This window comes from Macaca mulatta, chromosome 3 (assembly GCF_049350105.2).
Source record: "Macaca mulatta isolate MMU2019108-1 chromosome 3, T2T-MMU8v2.0, whole genome shotgun sequence".
NCBI classification, from domain to species: domain Eukaryota; kingdom Metazoa; phylum Chordata; class Mammalia; order Primates; family Cercopithecidae; genus Macaca; species Macaca mulatta.
Genome location: NC_133408.1, coordinates 157,086,252 through 157,111,937, shown reverse-complemented (window position 1 = coordinate 157,111,937; position 25,686 = coordinate 157,086,252). Strand labels below are relative to the sequence as shown.

Here is a 25,686-nt window from a genome sequence, read left to right as displayed (position 1 = left end):
ACTTTTAACCTATTTGTAATCTGTCCTCTCAAAGTGGAAGGTAAGCTACACGAGAGTACAAACTGTCTTGCTTACCACTGTGTCCTCCATTTGTAGAATGATGCTTGCCACACAGCAATAGCTCAATTAAGTATTTCTGAATGAATGACTAAATATGAATTTGCTCAACTTCCCATTACATCCTACCTCATATTTGCATCCACACACATTACTTGTATTCATCCTACTTCAGAAAAGGGTCCCCACATGAAAAGGATCCAAACATGTTCTATGGTTTCTGTCTCCTTGTTCTATAAGTCACCCCTTTTCTCTTCCGTACTGAAATTTCAAATGCTGCCTCTCCTCAGGCTCCCTCATACTGTTATTTAGTCATGCCCAATGTTGTTTTATACTTTTCTTTCATTATATATCAGATTGAACACATTTGTATATGTTGAATGCTTTGAATATTTTTAATACATTTTCTTCTTATATGTTTTGTCTATTTTTGATTATTGGGTTGTCATCTATTTATTATTTATTTGCATAAGTTTTTGTAAGATTAAGGACCTTGATCCAATGGGTACTTAGGAATCTTACTTGGCCTCTTCAAACTTTTCCAGACTCCAACCTTACAGTAATATTTACAGCTTCCCCACAGGGCAAAGTGCTCTCTTGGGTCCAGGCTCATTTCATTCTACATCCCAGCCACACAGAACTGACTATAGTTCCCCAATGTAATGAATGTTCTCTCTTGGCATCAGGCCTTGTACATTTTGTTCTCTTTCTGGAATGTTCTCCCTGTTGTTCACTCAGATGACTCCTGTTTATCCATCTTCTCTCAGCTTAAATGTCACTTCCTCCAAGTAAACCTTTCCTGACCTTCTAAGACCAGATTAAATGCTACTTCTCTAGACTTACATAAGAACCCTACATTAACCAATATCATATAACTTACCAAACTGTACTGGTTTTCATCCTCTCTACTAGAATGAAAGCTCCTTGAGGACAGGATTATGTCTTTGTCATCAAATATGTTCCTAGAGTTTGACCCAGTCCCCAGTTCAAAGTTTGCACTCATAAAATATTTAGTAGTAAATACTACTAAATGAATGTGTGTGTGTATATATATGTATACACATATGTGTGTGTGTGTGTATATACGTATACACATATATATGTATATATCTTCACCCTCAAAATATCTGTAAATCATAAACTCATTACAAATATGAACTCCTGTTATACTTGCAGGCAACATCCCTGGTGCCAAACACAGTGTGTCCATACTAGGAACTCAACAGATATTTATTGAAATCTATTTCTTTAATTTATAAAATCTAATTCAAGAATAACTAAACCTGGTAAATAAAAAGTAGGTATTAATATCTTGGTTCTGAAATATAATAATGGGAATACAATCTACCATTTCAAGAGCTGTTTTGTCTAGAGAATACTTGTACTCAATTTTTAGAAATACCAACATTCCCTTCCTGAAAGGTCTTCACGAACATTTTTCTATGGCTATAGAGTCAGAAGCCTAGTGACATGATCATCTGCAGATGTAAAGAATCAGCCAGAGATTTCTAAGGTTCCTTCTATGTCTAAGGTACCATTAAAAAATAAGTGTAAGATTTCTCTTGACCTCCTTAAATTAGATATCTGTTCAATATAGAAAACGCTAAGAGTGTAGAGTCAAGAATCTCAATTCTTCAAGAGGGTTGAAACATCAGGCATATATATATATATATTTATCATGATACAGTATGGCTTTTACCTTTGGAAAACAATGATGTTTTACTTTGTGTTTTAATATGAAAACATGGCTTCAGTGTCTTAATTTTATTATCTATTCATAGGATAGTTTGTTCCTAGACAGCTATAATTATATTTATATACTACTGTTCCATTGACTGACCCAAATCTTACTAGGAGGGACAGACTTAGGGCTATTTTGGTTTTAAAGACATAAGAACTCTCATTTGTTAACCTAATAATTAGTTCCAGAATTGTGATTAACTTCTAAAACCCAGCTCACACTTTTGGAATTCAGCATGTTTTCACTTTGACTGCAAACTCCGAGTGAAGCTGTAACTAGACAAATGGAAAGTGAGGATTTAATGACCAGTTCATGAAAGGTGGTTAGCACAGTGCTTATGGGTCTGTTCTGTTCACAGATGTTAGCTAGCATTTATTTTCAAGTTCCAGGGCTCAAATGAAATGAAATAGCAGTTTAGTTCACAAAATGCTATAGCATTCCTGTTTGGTTCTGGTTCAATAGTTTTTTGTTGTTGTTGTTTTTAAAGTTATTGCTTCATATTACAGTAAATAAGTGTCAGTGCTTTGAAGCTTAATTACCTATCAGGAGAAATTACAGGTAGTTCAAGGTACAGTCATTTAGTGATGTTTATTCTTGTTTAAGGGACATAGTTCATTGTGTTTCAAATATATGTTTTATTTTATTTTTGAGACAGAGTCTCACTCTGTCACCTAGGTTAGAGTGCAGTGGCACGATCTCAGTTCACAGCAACCTCTGTCTTCTGGGTTCAAGCTATTCTCATGCCTCAGCCTCCCAAGTAGCTGGGACTACAGATGTGCACCACCATGCCTGGCTTGTGTGTATGTGTGTGTGTGTGTGTGTTTTAGTAGGCTGGTCTTGAAATCCTGGCCTCCTGTGATCCACCCACCTCGGCCTCCCAAAGTGCTGTTATTACAGGCATGAGCCACCACACCTGGCCTCAAATTCCTGTTTTAGATGTCCATTATGTGTTGGCTACTGAATGCAAATGTTAATTCCTATGGTACTTTTTTATTTTCAGTTCTCCCAACTGAACGATCATAAATTCTCCTACAGTGGTAGATTGACCATTCAAAGGTTAAGTTTCAAGTTCTTGCAGGTTAGTTTTTACCAGACCTGGAAAGCAGGAGGTCAAATTCAAATTTAATCAGTCATGTGATATCTGCATGATAGAATTTATTTTCCAGAACAGTCATTAACTCATTTATTTGCTTACTTCCCTCCCAAGCTTTTTCATACTTCTTGCCAATTTCCCTCCCAAGTATTTTTTTCTTTCAGTAAATTCTTGTCAGCTTCCCTCCCAATTTTTTTTTCTTCTAGTGACTTAAGTACAAAACTGCCAAGCAGAGTTTAGAAACTACATCCAGATTTTACCTTCTTCAACTTACACAGTAAATAAATTTTTATTATAATGTATATGTAATGGCTGTCATGACAGACACTTAAAGAAGACCATTACGTGGTTCCAAAAGTATTAACTAGGGCTTAATTATGTTGATTTCTCCTTTTAAACTAGCAAAGTCTCCAGTGCTGTTTACAAAAGCTACAAATATTTAGGAGATTCTAAAGGTGGTTTGGACACAGGGGAAGAAAAATAGTAGGATAAGTTAATGGGCACAGGGATACATAATAGTATTTTAAAATAAGTGTCACTTTGCCTAGAAATTCATTCTTCTATAACCTATATTTAAAGTAGAAAATGTAAAACAAAACATGGAGCTGTTTATGAAAGAGGAGGACTGAAGGTGAAGAATCCGAACCTGACTCGTCACTCATGGCTGTACATTACAGGTTTTCTATCAACACGAACTATCTCCATGCCCTTCCCTGTGATAACGTCTTTAAGCTATCTCACTGAGTGAATAATTTCCAAAAACAAACTGAAATCAGAAAACTATGTGAAATATGTTGTGCATGCTTTCTCCTATCCAGACAACTTTACACTTACCTGCCTGCTCCTATGACATCAAGGATCATTACATACGCAAGTGCTTTGCAGACATTAGAGTTGAACAAAAACACAAAAATGAGGAAGATAATATTCTGTTCTCATCTCCAGTTCCAAGTCTAGATGTAATATATTAAGAAATAGATCAACTTTGGCAGTCAAAATGAAAACATACTGAATCATGAATGTTTGCATTTGGTGAACAGGGCTTCATGGAGAACATATTGAGGGATTCTTGTGCTGGCACCAGCTGCTTAACCATAAAGGATTCTGTAGGTATTTCAAGTTCTTATGATCAAAACTCCTCCACACTTAAAAAAAAAAAAAAGGGCACCTTCATTTGGCACACAGGCATTATAGTGTATTGAATTCTTATTGGCCTTTTCAAAGGTGAGAACACTTATTTAACAACAATACCAAAGACACAAAAATGGAAACTCTTAAGTCACTGAAAATAGGGGACACTTTTGATTTTCACTGTCAGGATAACTGAGCACTTTCAGTTACTTTTATCTGTTACTCCCAGCAATCACATGCTACCATGTAATCATCTGTTCAATGTCTTGAGACTGTGAGACAGAACAACATTTGCTGAGCAAAATTTTTGCAACTGACATGCCTACTTCAAAACACTTCTGAAACAATCATCCAACAAGAGTTTAATACTCTCTCAATGTGCTACATGGAGTATACCAAAATAAAGATTTTGGAGTTGATATTTTCAAGGAATTGACCATGTAGTTGCATAGAAAAGAACATATATTAAACATTCAGTATAGAGAAGAAAACAGCATATACTAAGTTACTCATTGTATTCATTACATTTGTTTAAAATTCATTACATCCATTACATTTTTAAAAAATACAAGAAATGTAGGAAATGCCTGGGTGATTTTTTCTATCATAAGATGACTAAGGAAGCCTAAATCAGTTACAAAAGTCAGCAGAACATAAAAGGGAACAGGGACTCAGAGATACTTTGAAATAAAAAGCTGAATGTTTTATTTGACACTTATGCAAAGAAGAAGCATAAATTGTTTAGTTTTTTAAATGCAGCCTATAGTCGACAATTATTTACTAAACCTCACCTAGTGGCATCTTCCACTAGTACTTCGTTAGCAAAAGCTGTGATTCCTCTGTCTTGATCAGATGTCTCAATTCTAAGTAATTCACCTCTGCATTTTTCCTTCCTAACCCCATAGCATTTCTACCTGTCTTCCCTCCCAATTTTTGTTATGCATGGAGTCCTTAATCTCAAACCAATTTCTCTCCTCTTCTAATTTCTTAAAGAAAAAAAATCACTCTTTCCTGAAGGATCATTTTTCCTGATGCCTTTTCTGATGGATGCAAATAGTACATAAACATGACATTTCTTATCTTCCCAGAATTCCTATATATAACTCTTGTCTCTTCCTGTCCATCATGACCATATCCGGATTCCTGAAATAGCTTCCTATTAGTCTTTCTCCTTCTAGTCAGAATAGCAAATAGTACCATCAATAATAATAATAACTTTTATTTTATATTATATATGCCAGAATAATCCACTAAACTCTACAAAATAGGCAGTATTATCCCCATATTGCAGAGGATAAAACTCAAGACATAGCAAGGTTAAGTAACTTTCTTCAGTAACCCAAGTCTGTCAGCTTTCAAAATCTATGTTCTTTCTGCTATTCACAAAGCTTCTAATCATGTCCACCTTAATTCTGCTCCTCACTATCACAGTCAGTGATATATCCACACTTCAAAGCTGATTACATCATCCCCTGATGAAAGTTCTCCATAATCAAATTCTTGAGACTGCTATACAAGGCCTCCATGACATGGCCTTCTGGCTTATTTACACTCTGGTTCTATCTGGTTCTATCTGGTTCTATCCTGATGATACCCTGCACCAACCAAGTAGTTTCATGTCCTTGTTTCTGTTCATACAATTTCCTCTGTCCAAAATATATTTTTTGTCTTCGACTCAGTCTTCAAGGCGTCTGATTTTAGAGACCCCTGAACTGTCCATCCAGGCTAAAAACCATCAACTAGGCTTCTGTAGTGCCCTAAGGGTAGCTCTAGCTCAGCACTTCATATTGAAATGGTCTCTTCCCCCAACCAGCCTACAAGTTCTTTGACAGAAAAGACAATAAAGTTGTCGTTTCATACCCACCATGCTCACTACACAGTGAATAGTGTCTGGCATAAGGTACTCACACAAGTCATGTTTATGTGTCTGAAAGGGACATAAAGTGGAATCACCTCCCAACCCCATTGCCATTTCTTGAGCATGGAGCCAGTGTGGCCACAGTTCAGACCTTCAGGATTCTATGCTGTTTTCTTCCACATGATATATCAACTTCTGTAAATTGTATCACACAGAACAACTACTATATTTATAAGTGACCATCCTTTTATAACCATAAGTGACCACTTTGTGGTTATAAAATTCATATTGATGCTTTTTCATAATTCATATTGATGCTTTTTCATAATTCATATCATGAAAATTCATATTGATGCTTTTTCATAATTCTTTGGCTTCATGGCTTTCCTTCTCCTTAATTACACCAACCTCCATCTTTTCTGCACAGTAGTCACTAACAAGAACTGGCTCTCAGGGGTATTTCTCCCATGTCATGTTTTCTAACAGTATTCTTCACCTCAAAGGGAGGCATAAGTAGAAGAAATACTATCAGTAATAGAAATACTATTTCTAATAGTTTTCTTCACCTCAAAGGGAGATAATACAAGCTAGTCTCTACTGAATGGCTACTTTGTACAAGACGTTGTGTTAGGTACATTATATGTACATCTCAGTTAATCTTCTCAACAAGCCAGTGACCATTTACTCATTAATCTCCTACTTCTTCACATCAATCTAATCTTCACTCTACTTTATTGGCAGCTCTTAATCAAAATATTCCTTCAAGGCCCTAAGTTTCATTCTTGTCACCCTTAGAATTGCATGGTGAATCATTGTATCAGAGGACATTAGCCTTGTGCCTCTTTGTGTAAGGAGGTTACTCTTCACATCATGCAGACCCAGATAGAGTCCATGCTACCTCCTTTTACTCCTGTAAAAACGCCTCTGTCATTTTCTATTACATCACTAGTTTGATTTGTTATTGATATGTTTGTCTTTCCCACTAGTCCACGAACCCCTGAAGTATATGATTCATATTCTACACATATTTTCATCTCCAACTCCTAGTACACTGTATAAAATATAGCAAGTCTTAATAAATATTTGCTGAATGATGATTCCTTAACTGCTTCTTCTTTAGAAACTTATTTAGGCACAAAAACCCCTATTATATTATCATCCAGAAGAGACAAATTGATAGAGACAGAAAGTAGATGGGTGATTGCTCAAAGCTGGAATGGGGAAGACTTAGCTACAAAGGAATGGTAATTGAATGCTAATGGGCACAGGATTTCTTTTCAAGGGGCCACAAATATGGTGATGATCATACAACCCTGTCAATATGCTAAAAAAACACTGAATTGTACACTTCAAAAATAATTTTAAGGATGCCCATGCAATCAGAAAAAAAAAAAGATGTTCTTCCTCTTCTCCTTTTTTCATTATTTTTAATAACCTTTTTGATATATTATTCACATACCACACAATCCTTCATTATTAATACAGGGGCCTCTGCTATAAACTCTTCAGGAAATAGACTATGTCTTATTCAACTTAGTATTCCCAGGACCTAGCACAGTGTTCAGAAATTAGTAAATGCTCATTTTGAGAATGAGAGACCCACAGTACTAAATTTATTACTAGTAATATATTTAAGTTATATTTTGGCTACATATACTTTTAAAGGTTGATTTGAGGAAATCCAACCACCATTTATAAATTGATTTCTATGGGAAAACACATACTTAACACAAAAAAAGTCCGCAAGGCACCTTCCAAAACTTTTCCACTCATAAGTAAATAAAGCCCATGATTTATCTTGCAAGGTACTACCACTCTTACAACCTAGTCCCCTCCTAGACAACTATCTGTGTCCTCTAGAAACACTCAGATTTTTTTGTATAAAATCCAGATTTTTCCAACCTCCAGGTTATGAAATACTATTCCTGGAAGAAGGCCTTTTGAGGAATGAAGTATATCCTCTCTGAAGTAAGTCCAAAACTTTTGCAGGATAGCTTTTCTTTTCATTATGCTCTCAAAGTGTATAAAAAATAAGAATGGGGCTCTAAAAAAAACTGTTGAATGACTGAGTATATACATGGAAGGCCATTCATATAAGAATGCAACCCTTTTTATAAGAATTGCCATTTCTATCTAATCCACAGTTAGCCCTTTTCCATTTTTTTGGATACTGTATTTTTAACTACATTTTATTTTCTCTGCAATTTTTTTCATAAAAGATTATATAAAGGAATTTCAAATGCCATCTATCAAAGATATTGCTTTTGAATCAGAAATACTGTTTGGAGTATACTGCCAATAAACTTCATAGTAACATATTCCCTGCCCTAACATTTACAGCAATAATTACTGAACCCAGCATCACACAATTTACATAGTGAACAGCACAAGATCCATATACTGGTTTCTCTTGGAATACTTCATGTAATTTTCAGATAATTAGCTCATTCTCCAATATTGTTGTGAAATGAGTAATAGCATCATCTTCTTTTTGCCTCTGCATCAAAGAACCGCAGTCACTAGAAGTTATATGGTTATTTGTTCAAAGCCAGGGATACAATATCATCACAATTTTACCCCTCTAATTCTCTGCTGGCAGATCAATGCTCATTCCATTAGGCAATAGTATTATTAAAATTATTAAAATCATCTTAATAATTTTTGCAGTATATTTTTAAAGACACATATTTTGTGGTATCTTTTAAAAAGATACCACATATCATTTATATGCATGTCATTTAAATAACCATTGAGGACATTTGTCTCACTAATGAACAAAATTCTCACCATTTCATAAGATGCATTTAGTGTGATCAAATGAACCCATTATTTAAAAAATAAATTGCATTTATTTTATGTGTTTGCAAGCTTCTTAAAGCATAGGTCATGTGTTTTATTAATTGATCCATTCACAGTAGCCTACCCATAGAGGAAACATAAGCATATGTAGACTGATTGAATATGGAGCCAAGTATATAATTTGGGTAGTGTGAAGGGTTCATATGCACAATAAAAAATTTTTCACATAGTTTCTTACCTCTTCTAGTTGGCATGCTTTGATGACACTTCTGTATCTGTATTCATCATAGGAAACACCAAAGATGATATTTTCTTTAATGGTGCCAGGCATAATCCAGGAAAACTGAGAACAGAATGAAATTCTTCCACTGTGCTTAATTTTACCCTCTGAAGGCTCCAGTTCTCCCATAATCATCATTAGAAGTGAAGTCTGGAAATACAACCCATCATTATTTGGTCATTATCAAATCACGCTCAGGATTCACTTGCCCCTAATTATCATCCTAAGCAGAAGTGTATATTCTTATTTTTAAAGATCCTATTAACTAATTTGATTGAAAATATTTAAAATATTTCCTGTTCCATGTACTCTGCTAAGCACAAAAGATACAACAGAAAGTAAAAGAGACAATTACAATATAGTGTGACAAGTATTTTGATAGAGGTTCACAGAGAAGGGGCACCTGATTCAGATAGTTGGAATAGGTTTGGAAGAAGAATGGCAAAGGTTAGTAACAGCTAACAGTTGCTGAGTGCTCACTCTGTGTTGAGTGCTGTTCTATGTGCTTTAACTATATTAATTTATTTAATCTTCACAGAAATCCTACAAAGTAGATTCATTATCTTCATCTTATTAGGTAAAGATTAGGTAATAGAGATGTATTCAGGTAATATTGTTCCCATGAGCTTTTCTTGGAGTATACAGTCATCTAAGAGATGATAGTACAAAAGGACTATCAGTGAACAAAGATTTATATAACTGTGAACAAAAATTAAAACTAATGACAGAATTAGAGTTGAAGAACTGTTATATGCCCGACAATAAGAAAAGTTAGCAGTAAAAACCAAATAAACAAAGGAAATGGGGTGTAAGTGTGGAGTGTAAAGGAAATTTGCTGATTACTTTATCAAGAAAAGCTGAAAATCAAAAGGTATCATTTAAAGCTAATAAACAAAGTAACAGAAGCATAAGCAGATTTAACAATACAACGATAAATCTGAAAAAAGATACTACTACTGACTAAAATTGAGTAGAAGGAAAGGAGGTAGCAGAGGAAGAAAAAGCACTGATTTATTTATTTATTTATTATTTATTTATTTAATTATTTATTTATTGAGACGGAGTCTCTGTCGCCCAGGCTGGAGTGCAGTGGTGCAATCTCGGCTCACTGCAAGCTCCACCTCCTGGGTTCACGCCATTCTCCTGCCTCAGCCTCCTGAGTAGCTGGGACTACAGGCACCCACCACCACGCCCGGCTAATTTTCTGTATTTTTAGTAGAGACGGGGTTTCACCGTGTGAGCCAGGATGATCTCGATCTCCTAGTCTCGATCTCCTAACCTCGAAAAAGCACTGATTTTATCAGAGCTCATATTAGTGAACTAGGGTCACATAGAATGAAAAATTTAACATAAAGTTATTAGTATAATTATTGCCACTGGAACACAAATACAGACTTTTTTAAAAGCCATAATACACACATATACACACACACTCACAGATACACATAGTCTACAGACAATACAGTGGCTTCATAACAAAGGAAAGAAAAACATACAACAAAACATAGTAAGACAACTCAGATGAATCAAATTTACAAAATTAGTAAACAAAAATCAAAAGGAGGTGACAGTTGCACAACTATGTGAGGATACTTTATGCCACAGAGCTATGCCCTTAAAAATGGTTAAAATGATAAATTTTATGTTATGTACATTTCACCACAATTATTTTTTTAAAAAACTTTTTTAAACAAATTCCAAAGTATATTAGCCAATCTATTCAAAAATATTTGTGGAGGACATACTTGAAATAAAAGTATGTAAGTCAGTTTTATTTTTCAATTGGCTTAACCCATCTATTAAGAGGAAAAGACTTCAGATGAAATTAAAGACAAACCTAACTTTATGCTAACTAAAAGAGACACACCTAAAGCAAAGAATGCATAAAGGTTGAAAATGGAACTTAAAACTGTAAATACAAACAAAGAAACAAAAAAAAGGACTATAATTTTCATGTTAGACATATATATGTAGGCCCAAATACATTCAATGAAAAAGAAAAGGATCTTTATAATGCTAGAGTGCAATTATAAGTATCTACACATTACGTTTAAAAAGCAATATTCTTGAAGTAAAAATTACAGAACCGATAAGGAATAACAGAGAGAAACGTATGTAGTTGAAACTTTTAATTCAACTTTATCTGTTAATGACAAAGCAAGTAGAAAAAAGATAAGTGAAGATGTAGAAGACCTAGATATCATGAATAATGATGTACATTTAATATCTGAGTTGAACTCTATTAATAGAAATTACACAAATACATTCTTTTATGTGGTCAGAGAGCAAGTACAATTATTGACTATTTACTGGATACACAAAAATGATAAAAATTCCAAGAAGTAGAAATAATTTGAACAACATTCTTGGAAAACAAAGAAAATTTGTTTTCTTTCTGGAAAATGTTAAACTTTCCCTTAGGATATCTTAGGTCAAAGAGGAAACAAATATAAAACAAAGCTACAGATTTTCTAGAAAACAATGTAATAGAAACACTATATACCAGAATCCATAATACATAGCTAAAGTATTACCCAGAGGAAAATGCACAACTTTTTAAAAAAGCATCAAACATCTAACTCAAAAACTAGAAAAACAACAAAAAAGCAGAAGAAAAATAGAATAATTAATAAAGATAAACTTATAAATTTTATAATTTATAATTATAAAATTTAACGATACAACAGATACAACAGAACAGTTGATATAACGATACAACAGAACAGTTAAACTAATAAGTAAATCTAAAAGCTAATTCATGGAAAGCTTGTTTGGTTTTAGTAGAAACCTAATCAAGAAGAAAAGTATCATCAAAGGAGTTGCAAAAATACAATATAAAAATTGAAATAAATAAAACAGAGAGAAAACTCATAAGGGACCGCTTGGGAAAAAAGAAAATTCAAAACAGGTAACTCCAGTGCTATTTAAACTGTTACAGAATCAGGGGAAAAGAAGACAAGCTTCCAGATTTTTTTTATTGGGTAACAATGTTAATGGCCGGGTGCGGTGGCTCACGCCTGTAATCCCAGCACTTTGGGAGGCCGAGACGGGCGGTTCACGAGGTCAAGATATCAAGACCATCTTGGCCAACATGGTGAAACCCCGTCTCTACTAAAAATACAAAAATTAGCCGATGTGGTTGCGCGTGCCTGTAGTCCCAGCTACTTGGGAAGCTGAGGCAGGAGAATTGCTTGAGCCCGGGAGGCAGAGGTTGCAGTGAGCCGAGATCGCACCATTGTGCTCCAGCCTGGAGACAAGGAGTAAGGCTCCGTCTCAATAATAATAATAATAATAACAACAAAATCTTATGAAGATTGCTTGGAAATATAGATTTAATCTTATTTATGAATATAAATACAAAAAATAAATAATATACCGTTGATCCTTTATCAACATGAAGGTTGGGGTGCCAACTCACTGTGTAGTCAAAAATCCACATATAATTTTTGACTCCACAAAAACTTAAGTACTACTGGCCTATTGTTGACTGGAAACCTTACCGATAACATAAACATATTATGTTAACACATATTTCATAGTTAACATATTATGTTAACACATATTTCATAGTTAACATATTATGTTAACACATATTTCACAGTTAACATATTATGTTAACACATATTTCATAGCATATTTCATAGTTAACATACTATGTTAACACATATTTCATAGTTTGTATTTTTGAAAAAGTGCAAGGTCTTCACACCTGCTGGCATAGCTGCACTGATGGTTTCACATTTTATTTTCTTTTATTACAGTACTCTTTATACTGGGTTCATTTATCTTGAAATTACAGGCAACTGTAGCTGCAGACCTCAATATATAGTAAATACCAAGCAATTCAACTTTTTTCTTGTACTGTTTCAACTTTTCCATGCTTCCTGGGAGCACTCACAGCATCACTAGTGGCACTTTGTATGGATTGCTTGATGTTATTCAAGGTTTATGGCATTGCACTAAACATGATGAAAAATATGCGAGAATCACTAGCGATCACTTTTTACTGCAATATGCAATTTACTGGAGAAAGAACTGCTCACATGGAGATGATTAGCATCACGTGGTGTTTTAAATGGCTACCTGCAACGCTTGAGCTTACCGTAATAGCAACAGGAAGTGGCTACCAAATTATTACAGTAGTGCCATATGTACTACAGTTAGTTTTATGCAGTTATGGTTTAATACTATATTTTTATGTTTGTTTACATTTTTCTTGACTGCGAATGGTGCCAGGTAGGGTAAGGGTTAGTGTGTGTTAAGTTTTGATAAATTTTAACTTTGTATAGTAGATTGTGTGTATTTTATAGTAGTAAATGATAAAATAGGCTAGTGTCTACATATATTTTATGCATTCATGGCATATCTTACTTTTTCTTAATTTTCTCAATATTTGTAGCCTACATAGTTTATGAGTTTTTTCAAATTGTCAAAAATCTCCCAAAATTTTTCCAATGTATTAGTTGAAAAAAAGTTCACAAATAAGTGTACCCATGCAGTTCAAGCCTGTATTGTTTAAGGGTCAATTGTATTAGCGAGTGGACACCAAGAGTATATCAAAAGAATAAGGCATCAAGGGTGGTCTGTATTTGGTCTTTTCTTTCCTCTTATTCTTTCTAATTTCATTCTGGTCAAGTCTGACCTTCTTTACTATTGCTTTCATTAAGTCACGAGTTATCTCTGTATTTCAAAAGACACTGGTTAATTATCACAGTTTCATCTTACTTGATGAATGAGCATTTGACCTTGCTGATAACACCCTTCTCCTTGACATCAGTTTGGTTCCAGGATGCCACATTCATTCACTAGCTTTATCTTCTCAGACTTTTATTTTATTGGATTTTCTTCACCCACCTCCCTAACCTCAAATACTTAGAATGCCCTTAGGCTAACCCCTAGACCCCTTTCTCTTCTTATCAACCCTCTCTCCTTTGGAATCTCATCCAGCCCCATCTTCACACTACCAGCCCCCTCTTCCTTGAAACTAGACTTGTACATCCAACTAACATCTTTATTTGGATGTCAAATAGGCATTTCAAACTTAACCAAGCTCCAACCAAAACTTGTTTCCCCCATTATCTTTCTAGTAAATGGCACCTTTATCCTTCCAGCTACTCAGTCCAGAAAGCTTGGAATCATCTTTGACTCCTCTATGAATTTTCTCATATACCATTGTTCAACTTATCCATTAATTCTATTGGATCTTCCTTCAAAGCATGTCCTGAATCTGATCACTTCCTACTATACTACTTCCACCACTACCTGGATCAAGCCACCATCATCACTTGCCTGAATTGGCACAATAGACTCCTAACTCATCTCCTTGCTTCCTCCCTTGTCTCCCTATAGAATAGCCTAAAAACATTAGCCAAAGTGGCCCTGTTACTTCTGTTTAAAACTCTCTGGTGGCCTCTAATCTCACCCAGAGAAAAAAGCCTTACTCTTTATGAAGGACTTTATGGTCTACCCCCTACCTCCACTGCTGATTACTTCTCTGACAGTATTCTACCCTTCCTGTCTTACTCTATGCCAGCCTCAGTGACCTCCTTACTGTTCTTCAAACCAGACGGGTATAGTTAGTCCCATCTGAAAGCTTCACCTTCTACTTGCTTCACCTGCTACTTTGAAGACTCTTCCCAGAGTCTACATTCCCTAATCCCTCAACTCCTGCAAGTCTTTGTTCAAATGTTACCTTTCAATGTTTAAAGACCACTTATATTTTTATTTTTGATGAAATATCTGTTCAATGCTTTGTACATTTTCCTAATGAGTTGGTGATATTTTTCATTATGATTCTAGGATCACTTTATATAGAGATAAATTCCTCCTGTGTATAAGTTGAAATGATATCTTACACTACTCATAATAAAAGAAATGCAAATTAAAAATACATTGACATACTATTTTCTCCATAAGAGGAGAAACTTTTAAAATTAGATAATATCATCTGTTAGTAACACTGTGGGAAAATCAGCACTCTTATATAGAGTGTATGGCATGAGTATGAATTGGTACAAGTTTCAGGGAAGGACATTTGACAACATCTACCAAAATCACAAGTACACAAATGCTTGACCACTTATAGGAAGCCTACTGATACAATTGCAGATGTGCTAAATGGTATGTATATAAAGTTATTTATAATGTTGTTCTTTGTGTTAACAAAATATTGGAAACAACCCAAATGTCAATCAATAGTGATTCATTTTATCATAGAATATTCATCCATATGATAGAATACTATGCATCTATTTAAGGGTGTGTGTGTGTGTGTGTGTCCTTGTTCAGGCTGCTATAACAAAATACCATGAACTGTGTGACTTATAAATAACAGGAATTTATGTCTCACAGTTCTGGAAGCTGGGAAGTCCAAGATCAAGGTGCCAGCAGATTGGGTCTGCTAAGAGACTCCTGATTCCTGGATGGCCAGCTGTCTTCCTGCTGTGTTCTCACATGACAGAAAGGGGTGAGGGTCTCTCTAAGGGGTGAGGTTGTCTCTAAGGGGTGAGGGTCTCTCTAAGGCTTATTTTATAAAGACACTCATCTCATTTACTAAGAACTCCACACTCATGGACTAATCACCTCCCAAAGGCCCCACCCTGCAATACCATCACCTTGGGAGTTAGGATTTCAACATATGAATGGCAGGGGAGAGACACAAATATTCAGCAGTGTGTATGTATGTGCAAGTCCTCTGTGCTTTGAATATGGAAAGTTGTCCAAGATAGTGGGAAAAGCAAGAAACAAAACTCTGCATATTGTTACATAAAAAGAGAGGTGGGGAACAATAAAAATATATATTGATTATATATATGTATATATATGTGTGTGTATATATGTGTATATATATATATAAACATCTCTGGAAAGATACTAAAAAAAATTACCCAGGTTGGCTACCTTGGTTGGATGAGGGAATGCAGTAGAATGGAAAATGGACAAATGAGAGACAGTAAAGAGAGGAAGAATTTTCAACTTTTTATATATTTTAATTTTCATTTTTAAATTTTAATAAATAATATCACCTAAAATATATTCAGAAGAAAGGAAGGTCAAGTAACAGATATCTTTTTGATATTTGTTTCAGTAAATTTTATAATTCTTATTACGTGGAAAAAATCTAAATTACCTCATTTCTATATAAAATTGTTTTGCACAAAATTAAAACTAGAAGTGATATTTTCACATAGTACAGCTTTATGAACCCAAACACAATATAGTGATGATCCAGGTTAAAAATATATATATACATATTGGACCAGACACAGTGACTCATGCTTATAATCCCAGCACTTTGGGAGGTTGAAGCAGAAAGGTCACTTGAGCCTAGGAGTTCAAGGTTACAGTGAGCTGTGATCACACCACTGAAGTTTAGCCTTGGTGACAGAGTAAGACCCTATCTCTAAAAAGAATAAAATTTTAAAAATTAAATAAAATAAATCATGTATCATGTCTATACATATGTGTGTATGTATATATGTTCAATGATGAATTTAACTTCATATCTCCCAAAATTCCAAAACATTGATAAAACTCTTTGCAGACATGTATTCTGTATGAAAAGCAAGCAAAAACATGAGCTAATAGCTTATTCTATACATATGAGTTCTGGTTACTACAAGAATAAGCTAAAACTCAGTACCATAGTGAGGCAATGATAGATAATAGAGACAAGGTGGTGTCAGGAATTGTCAGCAACAGCACTGCTTCAGCTGTGATGTGGACAACAGAAGGACTGAAACTTCCCACCCACTGGTGAGATGCCACAAGCCAGCTTTCACTCAAGAGCATCCTGTGATGCAAAATTCTATACTAATATTGCTTCACTAAAATAATTCAAGGAAGTTTCATAAGTGCAAGACAATGTAGACTAGAACAACTACAAACAAAAATCTATTTCCTAAAGATATTCAGTTAAATTTCTATAAAATATCTGTCAAGTGCTAGGCACTTGTTGACAGTCCTTGGAATATAAAAATAAAGAAGACATGGTCCCTTTGCAGCCTAGATGATTATGAATAGGGGAGAGTGATAAAAGTCAACAAGGTTATTACTTTATCAGCAAAGTAACAAAGTAACAGAAAATCTAGAAATATAAAATATACCCAAAATTTCACAGATAACAACTTGATAAATTTATCCTTCCAGACACATATATACATACACATGTGATTTTATGAAAAATGGATCATAATGTACATAACATTTTGTAACTTGTACATAACATTTTGTAACTCTTTATTCACTTAAGAGTATATCATATACATCTGTCACAGTCATTCTTTAAGAGCCCTTTTATTGGCTGAATAGCATGCCATTATAGAAGTACACCAGAATTTATCTAATCAAACTCCTATTATTCAACATTTATGAGACTCCTCCCACCCAATTTTTGGCTCCTGAAAGCAATGTTATATTGAAGAGCTTTACATAAAATCTCTGCAAACATATTAGAGTAAGTTATAGAAGTAGAAGAATTATTAGGTTATTTCTGATACAAATTACCAAATTGTATTGAGTGGGTAAGATTTAAATTAAAATGTTAATATTTTTAATTATTCAATCTTATATTTTAGCTAGATCTTTTGTCCAAAAAAAACAACTATAAAGTGCTCCATTCCTAATACTACTAAAAGGCAACCTCCTAGATTGAGCTGGTAAACTCCATTTCTCAGAAGTTTTTAAATATTCCCAAGGGACCACTGCTTTCCTCTGACTCTGCCTTCATAGCTGCTTCCCATAAGATGCAATTGTAATGTCAGCCAGTAATTATCTGCTCATCAATTTTTAATAAAACTGCCTGACATTTAATTGCCAGTAAGTCTTGGAATTTGTAATTCCAAAGCTATTTTTGCACGTCTATCATAGAATTGATCTTGAAGACATATGCAGAATTAATTTTTAAAATTCTATGAAACACAATTACTACCTTTTCATAAACATCCTTGTTTAGATCATTGTTAACTTATTTAGTATCAACCCCTCCTATGGTATAATTTTTTAATAGTGAAACTGCTAGTAATAATACACAAGTACAGAAGAAAAATAATAACATATTAAGAAAGAAAATGTTTATGTAAGAAAACATACACAATTCCAGCTATTTTATTTTAAAAGCCTGTTTCATATGTAGGAAAACAACTGGAGAGAGAAACAACCAAATTGTATTATTATCATTGTGAACACCAATTTTTTTTTTTTTTTTTTTTTTTAAGCCTATCACCTAGGCTAGAGTGCAGTGATGCAATCATGGCTCACCGCAGTCTCCACCTCTCAGGCTCACGTGATCCTCCCACCTCAGCCTCCCAAGTAGCTGGGACTACAGGCACACACCACCACACCCAACTATTTTTTTGTTTGTTTGTTTGTATTTTTTGTAGAGATGGGGTTTGCCATGTTGCCCAGGCTGGTCTCAAACTCCTGGACTCAAGTAATTCACCTGCTTCTGCCTCCAAAAGTGCTAGGATTATGGGTGTGAGCCACTGTACCCAGCCTGACACCAAATTTATTGACTGGAAATTTTTTGTGGCATTTTGTTTCCCAAGTCTCATATTCAATTCTTCAAAATATGGTTCTCCTCATCTTAGATATTGATAAATAATCGCCTTTCAGGAGTCTTTCTTAATTTCTATTTTCATTAACATTTTTACCTACAGCAGTAGCACTGCTTCCCTCTTACTTCCCTCCTTCTTTCCTTCCCTCCTCCCTACTTCCTTTCTTCCTCATTTCCTTCTTTCTTCCTTCCTCTCTTTCTTTCTTTTTCTGTTTGACTTAGATTATTGGGTATAATTCTAGAAAGTATTTTGCAAAGCTTCAAGAGATCACTAAACTTTTTCTTACATTTCTACGAAGTACCACAGCTAAAATGACAGTCAAATGGGAACAAGGAACAATTTTATAGACTTCTGAAGCAAATACCTATTGCCCTATAGCCCATTCTAATACTAGAAAGCTCTTTCTCATCTCTAATTTGATTCTTTCATGTCTTTTAAATTTATTTTCTCAATAGTAAAAGACAGCAAGTGTTTATCATTATCTACACAATGGGTTATGTTCTTAAAGATCACTACAAAGTCTTCTCTTCTCCTGACAATAAAGTTTGGTCCTTTTGCACTGTTTTCTTTCTAATCTACTAGTTTTTTTCAGATGTGTCTCCAAATATGCCCGGTTAAGTTGTTCTTAGGGTGAGATATGGAGAAGAGGTTGACCACTGAATAAATTAACATTCCTATGTATTTCTTCAAAAAACTATCCCACTAAATAATTTTTCCTTATAATATATCATAAGCAAATCTAAATCTATTCTGAAAACCCTAATGTTAACAAAAATGGGGACCTTTTGCTCATGAGGTTATTGAGGCAAAATGTAAGTGATGATTTTCCTGGACTGGCTCCGAAAAAATGTCTGTTCTGGTGAAGACTGGGTAAAATGGATGATTCGTTTATTCAATAAAGTTAGTGAATGCTTGCCATGTGCAAGATACAGTGTTGAATGTGATGCAAAATATAAATATGTAGAAGAAAAAGCCACGGAAAATAATATGAGGAAATAAAAAACCAGAGTAAATTATCAGTGGAGTAATTTCTATTATACGAGACATTATACCCATACATTCTCCTAATGCTCATGCAAGAATTTCTCCAAAAATACTTTTCAGCACTACAGACAAACTACAAAAAAAAAGAGACATGGATATCAAATTAAGTTCTTAATAGTGAAGAATAAAAGAGACTACCTTGCCTGCTCCAGTGGATCCAGCAACCGCCAACAACTGTCCTCTTTCTATCTTGAAATTAATATCTTTCAGGACAGGAGTACCAAGAAGTGAGAAATTACTGAAGAAGAGGCTGTCATCATCATTAGAAGTTTTTCTATTGCTATTGTTTTGTTTTGCTTTCTCAAATAATTCCCCAAATCCCTGTTAAATAAAACACACACACACACACACATCAAAAATAAAAGATGAGTTTGTCAGATATTTTCAATAAATGCTTGTTTTATGTATGATTAGTTTGAAAAGCACATGGCACATGATCCATTATACTGTATACATTATTACTTTATAGTACATAATTATATAGCATATGGTTTCTAGAGGACATGATCCAAAACTCAGATATTTGCCCATTATCAAGTTAAAGATTTTTTAATTTAAGTAAAGACTGAATACATACATACACACACACACACACACACACACACACACACACACACACACCCTCTTATCCTATAAGCTGGGTACATAAACACTTATTTAATCTTCAGCATTAACATGAGATAGATTTTATAATCCTCCTCTTTCAAAGCTGTAGACTGTGACTCAGCAGTTAACTGACTAAAGTCACATAGCTTTAAGTCACAACCCAAATCTGAATTCTACTCCATTACTTTTGGTAGCATCCTCTTCTGAGAAGCTCAGAGCATTTCTTGAAGCAATTATTGTTGAAAATAAATATGAAGAGATTGCCAGATGATTCAAATGAATTCATTTCACAAAAGTAGCTAGGAAGAAGTAATTCCCTTTTAAAAATTCCTTGCCTCACTATTGGCCCCTTGGGAAGCTTTAGCATAGTGGTCTTCAAATCAAAGTAAACAGTCCTAAAGATTGATCAGGAGGAAGCAAATGCACCTTGTTTTAAGGGACTCTATTAACTCTTTCCTACAATTAACCTGCCTGAGAATCTATCATTTCTCCTGACCTACTTCCCTCTCATGAGTCCTTCCCTCATTTTATACAGACAGCCTTCTCACTTACCATGCAAGGGAGTATAGTACTAGTCTTACTACGCAGAACTTTCTGGAGTAGAAAAACCTCTGGGACTCAAACAAGGGGACCATGAGAGAATGACTTTCTCTTGAAAGAGGCTCCCATAAAAGCAAAGGCAGAAATACTGAAGGAGGCAGTATCTTATTTCACCCAGATTTCAAACATAAGGCAATCTATGTGTCTTATCTATTCTTAGAGTCAAATTGCAGAAATGAGTAGGGGAATAAGGCATTTTAATTAACAAATTATTTAATTATTTTTTAAATTTTAATAATTTAATAAAGTAATTAATAATAGTTATTAATTATCTGTATTTTAAAGTCAGACTTTTCCTGACAGAAAGCAAGTTATATCTAGCTGATTGACTTGACAATAAGAGCCAATTTCATGAATTCATTTATTTTCCATAAATTGAATGCACTGAAACTGCAGCTTCAAGGTTTTGAAGAAATCCATGTAGCATACTTACGCAGTGCAAAATACACAAGAAACTACATCATTTGCCACCACTTAAAACTATGTCGAAATATTTATAAGTTAACTTAAAAGTGTGTCAGGGGTACATAGGTTTTCAAAATTCTTTTAAGGCATACATAAACAATCAAGCTTGAAGACTACTGCTTTGAGTTTTTTATATATGGGTAGCTAACAATGAAAGTATTTTAAAATGAGACAAAGGTATTTGTTATTCCCTTATTCATTTATTTATCTAATAAATATTTATAGAGTATAATCTCTGTATTAGAAACTACTTCAAATGTCCTACATGGGAGAATGATAAATGAATTAATATTGCAATGTGCTTGGTGCAACAATTGAAATCACACCATGTCATATAGGAGTACATTCAAGAGAACAACTGACTCACCCTTGACCAAGTAAATTACATGCGTGCTAGGCTATGAAGGATGTAAGTAGGATTTCACAAGACTAAGACATCGTTATAGGTGTTTCGGGAAGATGGATCTGCATGCACAGTGATTTAGGCACAAAGGAACAAAATATATCTCAGGAATGGTGTGAGTGGCTGGGTCAGATGTATTGACAAGGTGACAAAGGCTATTAACCTAAAAGTTGTGAGTTTCATGCTTAGAAGTGGGACTTTTATCCAATAAGCACTTGTATCAATGGAAGACTATTGTTACTATAACTTTTATTTCTGATTACAGAAGACACATTTGAAAACATAGAAAACTAGAAATAAGAAAAGAGAAATCACCTGTAGTTGTACCACTAAGAACTATGTTTAACATTTCAATGGATATCACTCCATACATTTATATTTATATTTACATTTACATATAGTAAATGTGTATATTTACATATACTAAAAATCATATATACGGGCCAGGTGCAAGGAATCATGCCTGTAATCCCCGCACTTGGGGTGGCTGAGGCAGGAGGATCGTTTGAGAACAGGAGTTCAAGACCAGTCTGGGCAATGTAGTGAGATCCTGTCTCTACAAAAAAATTAAAAATTAGGTAGGCGGCCAGGCGTGGTAGCTCACACCTGTAATCCCAGCACTTTGGGAGGCCGAGGCGAGTGGATCACAAGGTCAAGAATTCAAGACAAGTCTCACCAATGGTGAAACCCTGTCTCTACTAAAAATACAAAAATTAGGTGGGTGCAGTGGCAGGCACCTGTAATCCCAGCTACTCAGGAGGCTGAGGTAGGAGAATTGCTTGAACCTGGGCAGCAGAGGTTGCAGTGAGCCGAGATTGCACCACTGCACTCCAGACTGGGTGACAGAGTGAGACTCCATCTCAAAAAACAAACAAACAAACAAAAATTAGCTAGGCATGGTGGTGTGCACCTGTAGCCCTAGCTACTCAACAGGCTAAGGCAGGAGGATCACTTGAGCCCAAGTTCAAGGTTACAGTGAGCTATGATTGTGCCACTGCACTCCAGCCCACATGATAGAGCAAGATTCTGTCTCTTAAAGAAAAAAAAATCATATATGTGATTTTTTTTTTTAAATAAGTGATGATATGCTGAGTGAGAAAGGACTTTGGAGTCATAGAAGCCTAGCCTGACATTTTAGCTCTGCCCTAGCTAGGTGTGTAACCATGCTTGAGTTACTTAAACTGTCTAAGCCTCAGCTTCCTAATATGTTAATAGGAATTTTACTTACTCTCAGGTTTGGAGCAAGGGAGGAGTCATATATAACTCACCAGGGACTTGCCTCTCAGAGATGCTATCAAAGGAGATGGAGAATACACTAAAATGAGTGGGTATTTATGAAGCCTGGGGAGTGAGGAACAAGAACATTGAGGTACGTGCAGGAAATTTGGAAACATATGTATGAAGTTCAAGAAAGAAACTGAAGCCAGAGATGTGCATTTGAGAGTCATCAGCACATTGATATCACTTGAGCCTGAGAGAGGTCACCCACAGAGAACATAAAAAGTCAGAATGAGGCTGATATGGTTTGGCTATGTCCTCACCCAAATCTCATCTTGAATTGTAGCTCCCATAATTCCCATGTGTTGCCGAGGGGACCCAGTGGGAGATAATTGAATCATGGGGGCGGGTCTTGCCCATCCTATTCTCATGATAGTGAAGAAGTCTCACAAGATCCAATGGTTTAATAAAGGGGAGTTGCCCTGCACAAGTTCTATTCTCTTATCTGCCTCCATGTGAGACGCGCCTTTCATCCTCCGCCATGATTGTGAGGCCTCCCCAGCCACGTGGAACTGTGAGTCCTTTAAGCCCCTTTCTTTTGTAAATTGACCATTCTTGGGTATGTCTTTATCAGCAAGTGAAAACCAACTAACACGGAAGCCTAGGTGGGGACCCAGTGGCCCATAATCACTTAAGTGGCAGGCAGGGCAGACTTAGAAGTCATGGCCTGAGGCCAAAATGATCTGGAAAGAACGGTTCACTGAAGCTACATTAAATGATATATTCTACAAGAGTATAACAGTTTTAATAGATTGGTGATAACAGAATCTATGTTGTAGTGGGGAGAAGTCCACAAAAAGTGAAGACGTGAGAACAGCCTTGACAGCAAAGGGAAGAAGAGTGATAAGGTTTTGGGCATGAGGTTGCATGAGCAAAAGTCAGGGAAGAAATTGTTTAACCTGAAAATATTTAAACATGAGAAGGAGTCAGTTGACAAAAGATATTGAAGCTTCTGGAGGAAGAAGAATTGCTGGTCCCCTGTTCTGAGAAGATGAAGCAAAATAGAATAGTTCAGACAAGGGTAAGAGGAAGCATACGTCTTTCTCTTAGATACAAAAGAAGAAAAAGGTAATTCCAAGGATGAAGAGAGATGTTGGAAACATTCAAATATGATGGTGGCCTCTATTTTCTCTATGTATTGTGGGAGACAAGGCCATCTACTGGGGGTGAACAGATCCTGGGAGAAGATGGGAATTTTGTGAATGTGATAAAAATCTGGAATAGCCTTTAGGGAAATGGTAAAGAAAATTAAAGACAAATGAAAGGATTTCCCAAGAAGGATTATAGACCCATATAAGGTTGAAACAATAAATGTATAAAACTTACAGTTGACTAGAGTCAACAGATAGCACTATTGTTTCTCAGATAGCACTTCCTTCTCCAAAACTGATAAAGTAAGTGTTTTGCAGGGAAAAAAAAAAAATCACCAAAAGGAAAAGGGAATTGAGAGTGCAGCTGAGAGAATGAAATTACTGTTCTTTGAATAAGCAGAGGTTAAATCAGGAGTCCAAAAGGAAGAATTAAGGAGACTAGAAATTCTGATGAAATGGAAAGGCAGTAAATGTAGAATTAAAAGACTCAAAGAGTTGGAAGATTAGGAAATTCCAGGCTGCGAAAGAGATTTCAGAGTGCAACAATTCCAAAGCGAGGTAAGTCCAGGTGCTAACAAAACTCAGGATATGACTAAGAGAGAAAGCTTCTGAAGAAGTCACTACAAAATAAAAGTTCTAAGTAAAGTATTGGAAGACTCGTTTATATGGATATTAAAGTCTCAAACAGGAAATTTAACAAGCATCAGCATCATAAGTAAATGCCACCAAGGGGTGCACAGAGTTTAGGTGACAAAGACTGGAGGAGGTAGATGCCACCAGATGGAAGACAACAGTTTAGTGAAAGGGCTCCAGCCTATGACATTTGGGACCAAAATCCGTTTTCAATCTTTGCCAGTTGTGTGAGCTGAGCCAAGTCCCTAAACTTTTTGAAGCCTCCATTTTATTATCAGTGAAATGAAAATATTAATTTTATTGAGGTCATAGAAATGCTGTGAGAATTAAGTGGCAAAAAACATATAAAGCGCTTATCCTAGTGCCTGGCACATAGTAAGAGCTCAAGCATGCTACCTATTTAATTAGATGGAGTGAGACAGGAATTGAGGATTTTTGCACTAGAGTAGGAAAATAATGACCTGAAAGTAGTAGAAAATGTCAAACTACATATTTTTCCTTCATGCCTACAAAGACACTTGAAATTCCTAAAATCAAAGTAAAATAAATCTGATCCACAAACTTTTATACCAAACAATTTTGCTAGGCACATGGGAATTACTCTGTTTCCTATATCTTTAAAAAATGAAGTAAAACAAAGCACTGGTACTCAAGTTACTTATATAAATGAATCCAAAGTATGACATTGAGAAAGATTTAGACCTAGGACATTGGCTTCATACCTCCTACCTGCACACAACCCATGTAAGTGAGAAGAAACTAAAAATTCCACAGGTGTGCTCAATAATCAAATATTGCTCTTCAGAGACTAAAAATCATTGATAATATTTTTTATGTCGAGCAGTATAACAGAATTTGTAATGGTGGATGAAAATAGGTTAAAAATGGTAGAAAACAATACACGGGTATATCTCTCCCACATCCTTTTATTAACTGGTATATATAAAGCACTTTGGACTGGAACTTGCAATCAGAGAAGCTAATGTTTATTGAGGAACCACTGTGTGCATGGTACTCTGACGAATGTTTTACCCAAAATGTCTCCTTCAGTCT

The 25,686-nt window shown here is 35.1% G+C and overlaps 1 protein-coding gene across 6 annotated transcripts in view; it reads right to left on the bottom strand.

The window, feature by feature from the left end:
- Positions 1–25,686, bottom strand: part of CFTR (CF transmembrane conductance regulator) — a 183,359-nt gene that overhangs the window by 95,578 nt on the left and 62,095 nt on the right. For all 6 annotated transcript variants that reach the window (XR_013414627.1, XM_077994446.1, XM_077994448.1 and 3 more), the window contains 2 exon segments: positions 19,696–19,878; positions 8,918–9,109 (listed from right to left, as the gene is read on the bottom strand). Coding sequence is in view for 5 of the 6 variants with exons in the window: in XM_077994446.1 (XP_077850572.1) it covers positions 8,918–9,109; positions 19,696–19,878 (375 nt within the window). In the remaining variant the exon portion in view is untranslated.